The 16,919-nt window shown below is 38.2% G+C and overlaps 1 protein-coding gene across 1 annotated transcript in view; it reads right to left on the minus strand.

Annotated features, from left to right (window-relative positions):
* The window catches only part of LOC124161373 (extracellular matrix organizing protein FRAS1-like), a 124,311-nt gene that overhangs the window by 79,682 nt on the left and 27,710 nt on the right, over positions 1-16,919 (minus strand). The window contains exon 2 of the mRNA XM_046537687.1: positions 3,596-3,729. Within this exon, the coding sequence (XP_046393643.1) occupies positions 3,596-3,716 (121 nt within the window). The 5' untranslated portion in view covers positions 3,717-3,729. The remainder of the gene's footprint in view (positions 1-3,595; positions 3,730-16,919) is intronic.

Below are 16,919 nucleotides of genomic sequence, written 5' to 3' on the forward strand. Positions count from 1 at the left end.
TCTTTTAATGTCATCTATGCTTTTAAAACGTCATCCTTTAAAGTTCCCTTAATTTTGGAAAAAGGAAAAAGTCACACGGAGCCATATTTGGCTTGTATGGCATAGTTACAATATTGTACTTGGCCAAAAATTCACGAAAAAGCAATTAAGTGCGAGCCAAAAATCGCCAAGTTCATTAAAACATGTCTAACCTTAACGGCTGCTTCATGCAATGTAAAAAATGAACATATTTGAAAGTTTTATCAAACTTCTAAGATATACTCGTATATACTTCTGGGCGCATGATAATAAGTGAATTATAAATGAAGGAAAACACTATGCATATAACCTCAATGGAAAATAAGAGGGAAGAAGTTAAGATAAAACTGCATTTCCACCATTGTATACACAACAATAACCTAGACCTTGATATTATCTGCACTTGTCCAATACTGGATCAGGTACAAAAATATACTTACCTTGGTGCCATAATTGATGATCATTTCAAATTTCCCCTCCACATTGAAAAAATTAATAAAAAAATACGAATTGTAGCTTATCAAATATTTAAGTTAAAAGACATAGTACCTGTTAGCATAAAATTAATGATTTATTTTGCAATGGTGGAGAGTATATTAAGATATGGGATCACTGTCTGGGGAATGGCGTCAAATACTCTGTTAAATACAATTGTAAAGAACCAAAAGAGAATATTGAAGTTAATTGATACAGATGGTTTGAACTATTTTTTTAATTCTGACCTAAAATCACTGTGTACTAAATATAATATATTAACTGTGAATAAAATGCTGAATTGGCTCATTATTATAGAGAACTATTTCAAAAATGAGCACAAAATTAAATGTAATAATACACATTCTATGGACAAACGCAACAGCCCTTTGTTGAAAACTTATCTTTATAATAACATGTACGGTAAAAGGTTGCTGAAGTATGTTGTACCTCATACCTTTAATTGTATGCCAAAGGCTTTATGTAATCTCAAATCTTTGACCGACATTAAAAGAAAAGCGAAAGATTCGTTAATAAGTGATATTGTAAACTTGTAATTTCTTTATTTTAATCTGAAATGTACAAAATACGAGTACGTATGTTAAATTATCGTAGTTTTGTTTAAAAGCCGTTAAATTTGAAGTTGAAACTTTTAATATAAATGCTATGCTCTCAATGTGCCACATGTTGTATTGAATAACTGGAACCTTCTAACAAGCTATATGGTTTTGAAGGACCAAGTTTGTATATGCAAATAAAGGCAATTATTATTACAAAAAAAACAGCGTAATAAAAAATTAACTATTAGACTCTCTAAATTCGCGAGAAATTAAAAAATCTACTTTCATTTATTTTCTAAACACACTTCCCATGCAATATATGAATTTGGTTGGTGTTCACCAACCGAGGTAATTTGGGAGAAACAGATTACGAAAGAGTACGGGATCTTATATTCACTCGACGCGTCCTTAAATAATAGAAATAATTTTGTTTTATGGTTGCAGTAATACTATAGGCAATATTCTCATAAAGAACGTTTTAATTCCACGAAAAATGTTCGTATATCAACGAAGTTGACATTAAAGCGATGCTTTACTGCAGAGAAGATGCTCGCTTATGCTGAAAACGACGCCGGACGTTTATCAATTGTCAGCTTAAACGCGTCCACGACCGATGTTGGTTTGATTTACGCATTATTGAATTTCTCTGACGGTGTGGGTGAGGGAAACCAGATACTTGTTATTCTTGAAAGATAAATGGAATCTCCGAAAAGTAATCCTAGTGAACACTGTGAAGCCGCATAGCTCAGGTATAATATTTCAAGTTCCAGACCAAATTTATTGCATTTATCTTTAACGATTTCGAAATCAGACTATCTGCTTGTAAATAATAGGTATCGTCCTATCAAGAGTCAGCCGGAGAAAGTGGACCTATGTCTTCTGGAACGTTTTAATTCCCCTCTGCTTGCTTTGATAAACGTCTCACCGGAACCTTTTTGTAGTGTCACGCCCAGGTAACAAGACAAATGTGGGTTGAACCAGAAGAGATTAATCGCTAACAATGTCCCCTTACAGGCGACAGATTTATTCCTTTTGAATACCACTGAGTTGTAATCTGACTTCCTCGCCGCATTCATGGATACATTCGCAATTCTAAATTTCTATGGAATTTGGTTTCATGCACACGGGAGAAAATTGCGACGAGCCATGTAAAATGCTACTTAAGCCGACGAGTTTAATTAGTGTGTATTTAAATTGGAGTGGAAAAAATATTTGTAAATACGATTAAAAATTTCTAAACTTTTTAGTGAGAAAAATAATACAGTGTAAAGATCTAAAAAAGTCGGTTTAAGAATAAAAATTTATTTAGATATTTGTACTGTTTCAATAGGATACGAGATTTGAAAAGAATAAAAGCTTACCAACAATTATAACTTAAATTTAACAAAAAAGTATCGTTATTATTAAGTATCAGATTATTTAATATCCTTCTATTTTGTGTGTAAAGAAGGCCAGGAAAACAAGATAAGTTCTAAGCTAAGCCTAAAAATAGAAAACAATATATCAGTTGATGCTTGGTGTAACAGTGGATTTGATTTATGATAAGGAATGTATTTATGATATCTAATTTGAAATAATTTAATCTTCATACTTTTAAGGATACAGATAAATTTATTTTTAGTGTTTAATGGAAAGTAGGAAAAATGTATAATGGATGAAACAAAAAGGCGTTGGTTTGGAATGCGGATATTTGATGTAGTCCCGTGGCTGTGTATTCTTTCCAGCGCTTATCTGAAGTCAGTGACTCGTCAGGAGAGCTGAGCGTGACAAAGATTGGTGTGCCCTTTCGTGACCAAACCTTGAAACTGTTTTTTATTTCCAAGTCATACCCACGTGTTAACTCAGTATTTGAGTGGATCATCATGTGAGTAGTGCTGCAAAGAAAAGTCATTTAAGTTTGTATTTCTTTTGTTATAAAATTATATATTTAAACCCACCCTGTTGAACTTGGCTGTGCGCATTCAGGGAAAACCATTAATAGTGAATAAAACCATAATTAACGCTCTCGAAGAGTAAAACGCTTTATACGGTAATTTACAAAACTACGGAACTGTGCAAGGTTGTCTCGTTATGAGCATTTCTCTGTTAGTTAATATTAGTGCACTTCCTGGTAATAATAGCATTATTATACCCTTGTTTCATGCGCTCATCTTGTCTTGGTGGACTTTCTAGATATTGCGGTTGAATCTTGCCGGAAAATATTTTAGGATTTTTACATTTCGTACTCAGTTTACTTGCTATTTATAGGTGGTGTAGCCAATGATACTCATCTTGGAAACTTTTGCGAAGAAAAAAGAAAGAAATTTCGTTTACAATAGAGAAAATTATCTTCCTGATAGTCTTTATATTAATAATGAAGCGAGTGAATTGTATTAAGACATCTCGGGGGTTCGTTATTATGCAATGATTGAATGCAGTTAGATTATCTCGTTTCTGGACGGTTACGTAAATTGTATATGGAGTTTATAATTCACATTGTCATTTATCATTGTTGGATCGTTTGTCGGTGTTTTACGTGTCCTTAGGTTACGATTGTGACTTACCTGATGGATTTCGGTGCGTCTTCGGACTCACTTCTTGCCCGGCTGGAACTTGTCTCGTAGAGTTACGAGATAAGCTGGAGGCAGATGACAGTAGAACAAGGAAAAGGAGGAGGGTAGCCATCTTTCTGGACAATCTGAGGAGTAGAAACAGGTTCATAGTTTTGTTAGCAATTTCAATTCTTCTAGTGTCTCAAAAATTAAGTGTACTTGGAAACTAAGATTAAACTAAGTGAACTTATAACCCTTACTTTATATTTCATAAAACGATATGCATATATCACGATGAAAAAATTATGCCTCTGAGGAATAAATGACTTTTTAAATATTCAGGAAGGCGAGTGAGTAGCAGAAAGAGGCAGGATAATTTCCTTGAAAAATAATTAGGTTAAGGGAATATAATTTTTGCTAGATGAATAATTCAGGCAAATTCAGAAAGACATTATACAGGGTTATCATAAAAGAATGGTGTGATTTTGACCTTAGTTTAAATGAAAACAGAATTAATTGCTGTTAATGTTTTTTTTATTTTTCGAATCTCTTCGTCTCAAACACTGTTTTTCTTTTTATTAAATTTCAATATGTGTGCATTAAACAAGAGGGAAAACCGTCGTCGACATTAGCCTACCCCTAACAAGACACGCCAAGGTATAATGCCCTCCTCAAGGCACTCAAGCAGACATCGGGCAACCTCTGAAAAATCTCTGCCTCATATCCCTAATATCTTCCAATGAATTACTGAAACCGCACCATTCTTTTAGAATTACTCTGCTGAAGGTGTTGGTAAATTCTGCTTTCATGTTAACGTGCTATAAACGGACATCAATGATTAAAGCGATTGCAAAGCCATACTTTTTTCACTAATTTTTTATTCTTAACTATTGCCTTCCGCTCGTCTGATTGTAAAATGCAACATCTGTTTGCGTCCATAGGCATTATTAAGGTGTGTCAACATCAGAATTCATCAGGGTCCGGACTTCTAAGTTTTGTACCTGTACTTTTCGTGATTTTTATATTGCTGCGTCTTCAAAGTAATATAGTGGATTGCATCAAAAGCAACAAGTGTACAAATGTTCACCGTCTTCATATTTTTAATGTGAGGGAGTTTTTTTCCCCTCGAACGTTAGAACTGTCGTGTAACAGCCTCGGGGATTTCATGAATGTAATTAGAGTGCCCATTGAATTTAATTATGAAATTAAAATTATAAATGTTGTGTAATTAATATGCCATTAGAGTAATTTTTATTCAGAATATTAAATTTTTCAACAGTGGCTAACTAGGCATATGCTTTGGTGGGGGGTGTGGGATGGCCTAGGGTGGCGACCTCCTTTCCCCCTAAGCAACATGGCTTCCGGGAAAATTTTTGAAAAACGACATGCCCGGAAATACATTTTACATCATTTGGGAGCTTAAATTTTAACTTAAACAGATGCAGTTATTATATTTCAAAACTAGACAATAGTTTTAAATATATTTTTTTATTTGCCTGAGGCTTTGGAGGGATCTATCCCATCATCCCTCCCATAGTTCGCTGCTGGCTTGCAATATCCCACTATGTAATTTCATAGTGGAACATTCTGAAGCACCAGGCCTTATGGCTTTGAAGGGACACATTTGTATAAATGCAAATAAAGGGATTCTCTTCTCTCATGTTATTTAATAATTGTCGAGAAAATAATGCGTGTACACCCTGCGATCTTGGAATGCCTACATTTTAAGGAGAAAATTTCAATTCATAATGACTTGAGCTTCTCCGAAGGCATAAATCCTATGTGTACACCAAATGTATCGATGAATTTATGATATAATAAACGCCGTGTTACACCAACATCTTCACATGTCGTGATAATTATACATTTTCATTTTAAGACTTTGGAGTACATTTAATATCGCAGCTGCGTAAAATTTTTCCTCATTACCATTCGAAATTTGGCTCCTCAATGGCTTAAAACCATGTCCGTAATCTCGGTGGTTTCACGAATTTATATTGTACACGGGTTTTGAATTACATCAGAAGCTTTATGGGTCGTAACAAGTCTTATTGTCGGGGTCGTATCTCAGGACTAATGGGTGCTAAAGAGGTGGGTAGGAACGGTTAATCCTCGGTGTGGAATTTCGATCTTCATTTTTTTCGCGCCTAGTGACGTAAACGATTACGATCTGGAATACGAGATATTTTTCGGGGCGGTCTCGTTCAGCTTTTTCCCCCGCGCTCTTAAAGGTCACGGCGAAGATGGGGAGATGAGGGAAGCAAAGGAGCTTTGGACACATCCTCCCTGAAATGAACTAACGAGCCGTGAAAAGCGGAAGGCCGTCTTCTTCTTTTTTTAATTGACTCTTGACACAAAGGCCACACCCTATTAGCACCCAAGTGTTTCGGTCTGAAAATATAAAAAAATCGGATTATTTTTTTCTGTTCGTGTTTTCGCCCGGTGTCCCAATCCGCTGATTTTTTAATATTTTTTTCATCAAAGGATCGAAGTCGCTTCCTTTTGAGAGATTAAAATTCTCTCCTCATGTCGTCCCCGCTAACTTCAGCCATCATTTATGATATTAAGATATCGTTAATCACCTCGGCGTGTAGACGATGTCTCTTTTTTTTCGTTTCGTCTCCTTTACGGGGTAATTACCACCCTGGTCTGGATTTGTGTTCATTAATCCGAGGTCCCTCGCATTTCATCGTCACCATCAGGTTGGTTTCCATGGATTCTAAAGACCCCGATTTAAAACACAATGTCGACTTGACTGGCTGCCGAGTGAAAAAACATGTATCGTTAGAGTTATGAATAAGTCATCGTAATTGTTGCTACCTTATTGGCTGAGTAGTTTGTAGTGTAGAAAAACAACGCTTGTTCTTAATTACAGCTTGCACTGAAAATTACTCTTAAAATTTACCCAAGTACGTTGGTAGTTGACCGCTGATTCGCTATGTAATCTTCTTAGCTATTAAATATTATGTAGATAACAACAGATTCGTCCAAAATTTCAATATAATTGTGCTGCCACAATTTCGATGCATGGCCACATTTGTAATTAAGTAACCGCAGATTCGTGCCAGTGTCCTATGTATACTCTTCGGTGTATCAATCTTTCCTTTTCCTGCGAAAAAAATTAAGTACTGAGCATGGGCGATCTCGGGATAAAAACTAGGGAGGGGCAGGGCGTGGTCATTCAAGTTCTAACATGTTATCACAGAAAAGGTTAATGAAACCAAAAATTTTGAGAAAATTATAAAGGCTCTTTATTAGTTTATAAAATTATTTGCTTGAAAAAAATAATGATATTTATTCTAGTTCAGTGTCTTACACTAATGTCATTTTCTTAAAAAGAAAATTAGTTCAAAACTTTCGTTTTGCACAAATTTTATTTTCGCTTCTAGAGGTGGGCAGCTGTCCCCTCCTAACCCCCACTGGGTACCCCATTGGTACTGTGCCAGAAATTTTGAACGATGCCATTTCAAGCAATTTTATTGCACTCCAACGCTCGTTGAAGTTCCCATGGACGAAGTTCGTTTTTTTTAATATAGCATAACTGAAATAGCAATTTTATTTGGTAAAACAAATAATGGCATAGCCAGAAATTTGTCGATAGTAGAGCTAAGAGCATAGAATTCTTATTAAGCATGCATTTGGGTATTTCTGGCTTTACATAGTCCAAGAAATAAATTATTTGAGAGAATCTAAGGGTATGAACCCGCTCAGTCATACAGGCCATTAAATCTATTTAATATAAAACCAACTTCCGACCTCTGACTGAATGTCTCATAGAAATGTTTGGGCTGAAATAGACGAGATACGACTAAAAGCCATAGAATCGATCCCCTCTAAAATTATCTGATACCCTAGAAAAATTGTCGAAACAATACATTTCCTGTGTATTTTTAATCATGCTAGAGTTTTATATCACCGGAAAACTTTCCTTAAGTAATAAATGGCGGACAGAAATTGTAAGAACTGGCAGAGTGATCAGAAAAGGCCGCAGGTCTTTACCGGGGGGTCTGAACCCCCGCTCACAGCGAGCGAAAGCGAATAGAGAGGATGAGACTCCTTGATTCTCTTACAACTTTAGGCCCAAAACTTTGATGACAGTATAACCCATTAATTTTGGCATCTTATGTTCAGATTTTCAACCAATGAAAGAAGTTATGTAGGAAAAGTATAGGATATAACTTTAAGATGAGCAAGATGCGTAAATCTTAGATTCAACTTAATTAATATTGAGTTAAGTATTACTCCGATTAATAAAGGTTGTGAGGTATTTATCTAGAAATATAAACATATGTGACACTTGTACAAAAAAAAACTAGTCCAAATCGCGGCGCCGAGTCTGCTGAAGATAAGATCGTGAATCTCTCAGAATATACTCAGTACTAAGATGCATAATCGATATTCATTCTTAGTTTTACCCTCCTTAAACCTAGGAATTCAATTTTAATGCCTAGTGATCCGTTCGCACATTAAAGACCATCGGTAAGAACGGGGCAACGATAGTGCTCGTACGATGCCGTCATCGAATTTTTACGGTCGGCGCACACTTCTAAATGCATGGAAGGTTATTTTTCACTGTTTCCTCAAACAAATATTACTTTCCAAACCCCTAATTACCCAAAAACTTCAGTTAAATTCACGAACTATATCAACCTTGGAAACTCTAGCCTTCTGTCCTCCTTCCAGTGAGAAAACCTCCTAGACTAAATGAAAAACGAGGGGGGAAGGACTTGACAGAGCCGGGGATAATGGCGATCAAATTGAACGCCACCAACCAACTCTGACCGAGTATCCCACGGGAGACTTATGGCTTTGTCACACGGCGCGATTAAAAACCCGCCCTTTCCCTAATGCCCTATAGCCATCCCTCTGTCCTTTTATCTCACAGGCTGGAGCCCGTGGGAGAGAGAGAGAAGGGAAACTGTCGCTTTGGCCGGGGCCACCCACCAGGTGTCGCCCTATCAGCGCCATTTCTCATTCCCACAATCTCCCTCTCCTCTCGTTATTTCCCATCTGTATATCCGAGCGCGTTCGTCGCGTCGCCCAGGCGATTGGGGCATTTTTTTTCCCGCGCTCGCCATCCCTTTGTTTACTTTCCCGCCAAAGAGTTGCCAGACAGGCAAGAGCGACAACTATCATAGCTACAAATCGACTCCTGTAGATCGAGTGACGCTCGAGGAGAGTGAATAAGAAAGAATTTGGTCCCTATATCATCGACCTTCGAAGCCGACCCATGAGGTCATTTAGTGATACACAAAAAAATCCTTTTTGGTAGACGCGTCACTCTTGAGTGGTCTTTCATCGCGGCGAATTACTTTTTTTTAAACTTTTGCTATCGCATTGAAAATTTGAGAATCCATAATATGGGACTTTCTCCATCCTGAGCCATTTCTCAAATTTGAAAAATTTGTACGTATAGTACTTCATCAAATGTGAAATTTTTAAGAATAAAGACATTTCTCCTGGATTCAAAATGACAACTTAAAAATTAGAAAATAAGGCCTTAAATATTTACAGTGCCAATGGCATGAGTTTGAGCATTGAGGAAGCATGACTTAATCGTCGCCATGCAGGCAAATTTTGACCAAGTTCCACCCTATGCACTCAGAAAATTTCGAGGTGTTAGCTTTATTCTTAAATAAGTAATTTTAGTGAAAAAGGAGAAAATGCGATCGTCCAAGAGGAAGTAATGCGTCCTCGTAAATGACGCTAACTTACATGCAGGTGATCGTTCTTTCGACTGCACGGTATGAAAAACGTTGCCCTCGGGTATTTATGCATCCTTTAATTTATGGTAGGTATTCTGGTGGTTAAGTTAATTTCTGGTATAATTAACTGATGGAGCGAGTACTGAGTGTGTGGGGATTTTGAAAACAGTTTTAAAAGGAAGAATGTTGGGTAAACGAGGGAGTGGAAGGTAGTAGAGAGTAGGATTGATAGAATGAAAGGGATAAGGCATTGCAGTGAATTGATCAGGGTAGTCCATGAAGGCAGGGAGACTGCCAAAATACATATTAAATACTCCATGCAAACCTACATTAATCGGTAGAATACTTAAATAATAATTAGGTAATTTTTAATTGAAGATTATACGAATCACCTCGGACCTTCTCCCTTCAAGCTTCCCCTTTTGGTTCTTTTAATGACTTTATCCTTTTATTTCATTCATAGACCTTTCTATTCTCCTTCGTTCCCCACTTATCCAACATTCTTCCCTCAAACACGATTTTCAGCATTCCGTCCGCGGTCAGTACTCGTTTCATTCAAACCAGAAGCGAATAGAAGGCGGGGTTAGGGGGCACGAATCAATCCCGGAAATGAGAAAAATATTATTGTAGTAAAAATTACAATAGAAGTAAAAATGTATAGACATTGAAATGTTGATATCAATTTTCCTTTATCCAAAACTATGCTTTTTATGAATATTTAATCCATTTTTATGTTGGGGCAAAACATATTAATGGCTAAGTTCTAACAACACGTATCTCAAATTCGGCCCGTTTGAGATTGGTAATAATGCCTCCTAAACAAAGTGTAACAACATTAAAAAATAAAATACAAGCAAAAACCAACTCTTTTTTTGCAAATGAATTCTTCTTTATTAGTTTTATGAACTTTTGGTTTTTAATTTCAGTGTAAGAGCAAAATAAATTAATCGTTTTTTCGCTCTCCTGAAAAGTTGCTATTTTTGTTATACGTGTTGTTAGAACTTAGCCATCGATATTACATTAGATTTTAACACCAGTACTACCCAGTGTAGGCATGTGGCCACGAATCATTCTGAGAAAACTGTTTGATGAATGCACTGCCAAAATATTAAAAAGGATTACTTATGACGACCATAGGAGCGAAACACTTGTAAATATCTTCAAAATCGCAAGCAGACATTTTTTAGGCGGAAATTGTTTTATTATTAATCTCACTGACGTTTCCCCTTTCCAACTGTTTAAAAAATCTCGTTTTAATAAATGACGGGAAGCGCGCGATGATCGGGAGTATCTAGTACGGGAGAACCTTAAGGGCATCTGCCTACTAAATCTAAAGAGGTTGATGGGGATCACAGCGCCCTCCTTTGACTAGCATCCAATGTTTATATTCGTTTGTATCTCGGAGACGAATAAGGAGATGACGAAATATCGGCGTCTTTTTTTTCGATTGAGTCCTCTCCCGACGATCCGGAGGTGAACTCGATGATCGAGATAAGCCTGGATAATTTTTGACAAGGCATGATCGATGCCCACGTGTAATCGATATATTAAACCGGCCTTTTTGAGAGTATCGTGTGCCTGTCGCGGTTTCCTCTCGGCGATAGCGCTAGATGTCTCGGTCCGATTTGAATACCGGATGGTGCCAGTTGAGGCGACACCTGATGTCGGCATTTGTAAGGGAGACGCTTGTCTGCATTTCGATGATTCCGTATCGATCAATTCCCTAAGTGGGCTATGATTACACGTCAAACATACGTATGGCCAAGGAAGGATTCGGCGATGCGCCCCGGCGATTCGCCGAGGTTACTAGGTAATTACTTGTTCGGTTTGTAAATAAGTCCCCTTTCACTTGTGCAGTCATGGAGAAAGCATTCGATGCGACAGTGTATGCGAGGCTATAAGAACTGATACGTAGCCCGCCGGGATTAGCTGTGTGAATTGGCGCATCAAGAGCAGGCGTCTCAGAGTTGTGTGTTCGATTCCCAATGAAATTAATACGTAGGTTGCATCACTCACTCACGAACGATCGTATTGTGTCTTTTTGCGAGACGAAGTACTCGTGATGGCGAGATACTCTCAATCTCACTATCGCGAATATTTCTATATTGTATCTTGTATGTATTTCTGTGCTTACTATCTATCATCTTACAATGATAATAAATTACTAGTTTAAAAATATTTAGAAACAAAAAGGGACAAATGTCTATTCTCTTCTAGATATTCATCAGAGCACGTATATAGAGTAGGCCATATTCAAAATTTGCCTATATGTCAAATAGACCCTCGAGAAATCCTGACCGTGTTTTAAACCTGAGAAGACTCTTTCTGAAGCCTGAAACACACGATAATTTTTTCCATCTCTTTCGAGGGACAGTTACAGCGATCGCTCCGATGATGGCGGAAATATGACTATTTCCCGCGTTCTATTTTCCGAGATTGCTCGAGGAATGGAAATCACATCCCTTTTTCCATCACTCGGCACGTAATTTTTTTCCGTTCGCTGAAAGCATCGCTGGCACAGTCTTTAAGCAAATCAGATCCCTTGGCCGCCAACAGCAATTGCAACTCCACGCTTGCCTTTTAATTGAATGGCAGTTGCAAATATGGAAAGTGACGGAGTAAGCGATGGAAAAAAGGGATGATGAGAATGACCGTCTGAATCAGAAAATAATGGACAGAGCGATCCTTTCTTTCTTTGGTCCCTGAAAAGCTATCGCTGGAGCTATTATTCTGAGGGACGGAAAAATGCTTGTGTGACACAGGCTCAGCAAAGAGGGAGAGGTATCAGGATTGTAATAAAAACTCTCAATTAATACTAATAACATTAAATTAAAAATTAAAGATTAAAATTATCTCAAAGAGTTAGAAATGTCAGAATTGCTAAAAAATGATTTTATTCATTGATTAAGTATTTAATTTTCGGACATTTTGCATTGACTATATTACTACGGAGATCGGACGTTACAATTTTGAGCTCAGCTTTTGGCTACTCAGCATCCACCTTGAGCACACTAACACTCCGGGGATAGAATACCTGCAGATGTAAGGGGAAGATAATGGCTGCCATCCGCCGTTGCCATTGAACGAGACATCACTCTTTGCGTCCCTGAAAACTCATAATTTAAGCTATCATTCTGAAGGACGGAAAAATGGTCGTGCAAAATCAGGCTAATCTATAATATTTGAACTTATGTGATCTTGCTTTTCCCTTGCTTTGCTTGCTTGAGTGATTGAGGGGATAGGGTTGGTGGGGTGGCTAGAGAGTTGGCTTCCCACGCCGTGGGCTCGGGTTCAAATCCCGGCGGTGACGGAGAATTTTCAGAGACTGCCCGATTCATGCTATAATGTTGTGTGGAGGATATTTCAAGTACAACACTCCGTCCGTCGGATAGGACGTTAAGCCGTGGTCCCCTTGGTGCCTTTCGTTGAGAGCAGGCTAATGCCGACGCCGGGTTTCTCTCCACCCTTCCTCCTCTATCCTTCCCTCATGACCTAATGACCTAAGCTGTCGGTCGCCTCCTTCAAATGTCATGCCGACCGGCCTCGGTGGCGGTGGGGTAAAGTCCTGGCCTGCCAATCCGTAGGTCGCGGGTTCGAATCCCGCCTGTGTAGGTGGCCTTATCCAGGGCATGGATGTTTGCGATGCCCCATTGTTAATGTTGAAACACCCGTTGTAAAGGCCGTTCTGAGCTGTTAACGGGGAAGTGGAAAATAAATAAATACCATACCATACCTGAGTGATTGAGGCCCTTTGTTTGCAAAATGGTACCTCCTGAATCAGTAACTCTATCGGCATAAATGCCATTGGCTCATATCGTTAGAGGTGTTTTAATATTCGGCTGGATATGAAATTCCAGTCGCCACTCACCTTGAAGTCAACCCCCAAGTGCTAGGGTCCCGTAAGCCTAGAAATAATCTTTCGCTCCCGATTCTGTGAGGGCGACACCCCACTTGTGACGTGCTCAGTCCCAACAAAGAGAGATAAATAAAAGTTGGAGCACTTCGTTCCGCCGAGCCGCACTCCGTATAGTGTCGGTGGGATGTTATGTTTTCGGTGGTGGGATATTTATTTGGGTCACCCACGAGACGGGCATAGAAATCTTATGGACCGAATGATTCATTCCGGATGAATTATCGGGACCAGAGGTAGATTTTCTGGTCGGCTATTGCTTTCATGTTTATTTTTCAAATGCTTCTTTCCGTTGGATATCCTTTATATACCTTTCCCTGGGCCTGAAGTGAATTCAGAGCGTATGCCAGCAAGGTAGCTGTGCAGTAGCCGAAAGCTGAGGTCAGCACTGAAACCCTCAACTTAAGGGGTAATTATTGGGGAAAATGGATAATTTATTGTTAAAGTTTTCTACCGATCAAGGTAGGTTTCTTTACTCAATCTCACTTCTTTCCCAGTCGACATTAGGCCACCTACGGGTAACTACGAGAAATTGACGTCATCAACCGAGTGACGAATCACGAGACGTATTTTCTCCCGCTGTTGTCATAGGCATTTTAGTGATTTTACTACTTATATACTGATATATTTATGGACTTTACTGCATTAAAACCTGTTCATCATCCAACCCCATCTACTTCCTTTTTTAATAGGTCGAAGAGATATTTTTAATTACTATAAGTATTCTAACGATTAAAGTAGGTTTCCATGGAGTAATTAAGAAGAATTCTTTCAGCCTCCCCTTCCTTCATTTACTTCCATCTTCAACTCATAATAAGTCCTACTCCATATCATTCTATCTAAAAATTCTACTCTTTTCCTTCCTCTCCCTCATTTACCTAGCATTCTACCCTCTAACACTTTCTCATCATGCCCTCCCCGCTAAGCAGTCGCTCCATCCATACCTTCTGTCTCCTCCGTATCTCATCTAAACGTTGCCTCTTCTCACCCACAATTTCGTGCATTTCGTCGTTACTCCTCCTCTCCGTCCAGTTCACCTTCTACATTCTTCTCCACACCCACATCTCGAACTTCTCCAGTCTATTCTCATTCTCCTTCTACATTCTCCTCCATTCGGAATCAGCTAATCAGACCCTTCTCGTGATCTCGGTATTTGCATTTCTATCTTCGTTGAATGCAGTTGCCGAAAATCGCTCTTGCATATTTTAAATGTTTGGGAGTGAAGTATTTTTGCGTCAACTTTTTATTGGCTACCTTATTATCCTCGTTGACATCAATTTAATGTTATTTGGCGTGACTTTTTGAGATTACTCATCCAGTAATTGAAAAAAGTTAATATTTCTTTGAATTCCTCGAAACATTACCTTAGTATTTATTTTTTATATTATTATTATATTTTTATTATTAATCTGTTCGACTGAAGTTGAAGATTTGCCAAAGATGTTGTATAAGATTTTTGGACAAAATAATCGTTCTCAATTTTTTTCTCGGCAACCGTTATCCTAGCTTACATTTATTTTAATATCATTGGTAAAGGTTTTGGTAATTGTAGTATGTCAAGTGAGAAAAAGAATTGTCTCAATAATATTGGTAATTTCACTTCGAAAGCTAGGGTAGAATATTTCAATTCATTTTAAGCTTGGGTCGTGTTTTTGTTGCCTCTTCTTAATCTATCCCTTCAAGTTTTCACGTCGAAGGCGTGATATTAATGTATTGTGGAACACCTCGCAATGAATTGTGGAAACGGTTACGATTGAGATCACATTTGCCGCACGTTTAATTTATTTTTTGGGATGGATACGTATATATATTTATTCTTGCTGAGTGTGCATGACTAATGCCATCTTTTGGAAAACCGTTTTGTGTCCCATGATGTGAAAATAACAAGGGTTTTTCATCTCGGAACGCTTCCTAAACAATGCACTCCACGATCATAAATCTCTGTTTTCTAATCATTGAAGACCCTACCGACGCGTGGCTCAAGAGTACAAAAAATATCATACTCTTCTAGACGAACGGAACGGGAATCTGTAACCAAATGATAAACGGAACGTGCGCGCCGAATTCGTCGGAGGATCCCGAGGGAGGTCAAAGGCAGCCGGTATTACCGCGGAGGGAGTGTGGCAAAGGGGAGAGAATGGATGGAACGGGCAGGTGATGGGTGTGAAGAGGAACAGACTGCGGGACAGATATTCCCCGGGGGCAGTTCATTTATCATTGGCGCGTGAATGGGCCGTGAGGGGCCCCATAAAAGGCCCGCCGGTGGTTTGGTGGGTGACGGTGGTTTTTGGGCGAAAAAGGTCCGAAGACTGGCTTATTGGCTGTGGTGGTGGATCACTAATGCTTCTTTCATTTTTGTGTAGAGCCCGAGCCAAAAGTGGTGGCAAACACATTATACGTGAGTAGGGTACCGCAAGGGATGGGTTAGGTTCCATAATGTTTCCAACACATTGATGGAGAACCACTGTACCAGTGAGTGTCCTCAAACTTTTTCTTGATATAATGTCATGTGGTATGGCCTTATGTATGCTTGGCTGTATGATTTTCGAGAAATATTTATATTTTATTTAGTTCGAATTTGGTTAAATCGCGCTGTTTGGTGCAATCCAGGTTGAAATGGCGTGTTTTGAAATTGTCTTGGGTGACAGACGTACCCGGAGAACTCTCAATGCGTCTGATCTTCAAAACCATCTTAACGAATGTCTATAGTTTTTACTTCGATATTTTTAGCTTGTATTTGAAGGAATCGATGTTATTATGGTGGACAAATTGTCTAACACGCTTAAAAAAACAGGGAAAGGTTTTTTTCGGGTATTTCTATTATAATGAGGGAAGGGGTTGGTTACTTTTGTATTTCAAACTCTTTAAAAACCCAATATCGAATAATATTTTTGTGGGGCTCACTTAATATATGGTTGGAGCCCAAGTTACAATTCTTTGGTTGGTGTAAAAACATATCCTTTGAAAATCAATGTCGCAATACTTAATCTAAGTATATGAAAGTACATTTTAAAATAATGCATTGGGATTTGATTAATAGCGATTTATTATGGTAATTAAAACGGTTGAAATTTGTTTCATCTCTATTTAAGCAGTTTACCTCTGACTCTTCTTCCAATGTGGTTTTATTAATAATTAATTGTATCTTTTTAAAAATTGGAATTCTATTTAAGCAAAATCAATAACTTTGCGATAAAACCCGAAGAATGGTTTAAAAAAGTGTGAGCAAGCTCGCTCCAGACTAAGCCTCAGGTGATTGGTACTCAGGGTCCTTAGATAACTAGTCTCCCTGGTTTCTTTTTTCCAGCGAAAGTTTAACCGCCATTGCAGATGGCTTCCTCAGTTTACTTAAATGGAGCAAAGTGTAATACCTTTTGCAATGCTGGTGTCGTCAAATAATAATCGTAATGCAGAGTCGTCAACGAAAATGCATTTAAAATCCGAAGATTCAAGCATGATGGAGTGGAAGTCTTCCATATTGAAAAAATAACTTGCGGAAAATTGCAAGTATTTGTTTGAAAATGCATTTGCCTATGCACACGCGTGATAAAAAATTGTATCTTCGGCCGGAAAATCAAAGGATCTGGTTTCGAATCCCGGTCAAGGCGAATGATTTTTCCCCTATGGAATATTGCACATTTATGCATTGCGGATGACTCCGTAAAGTTATCACCGTGGCTAGTCCCCGAATACCAGAATCTATCACTCAGTTGCGGAATCC

This window comes from Ischnura elegans, chromosome 6 (assembly GCF_921293095.1).
Source record: "Ischnura elegans chromosome 6, ioIscEleg1.1, whole genome shotgun sequence".
Taxonomy (NCBI): Eukaryota; Metazoa; Arthropoda; class Insecta; order Odonata; family Coenagrionidae; genus Ischnura; species Ischnura elegans.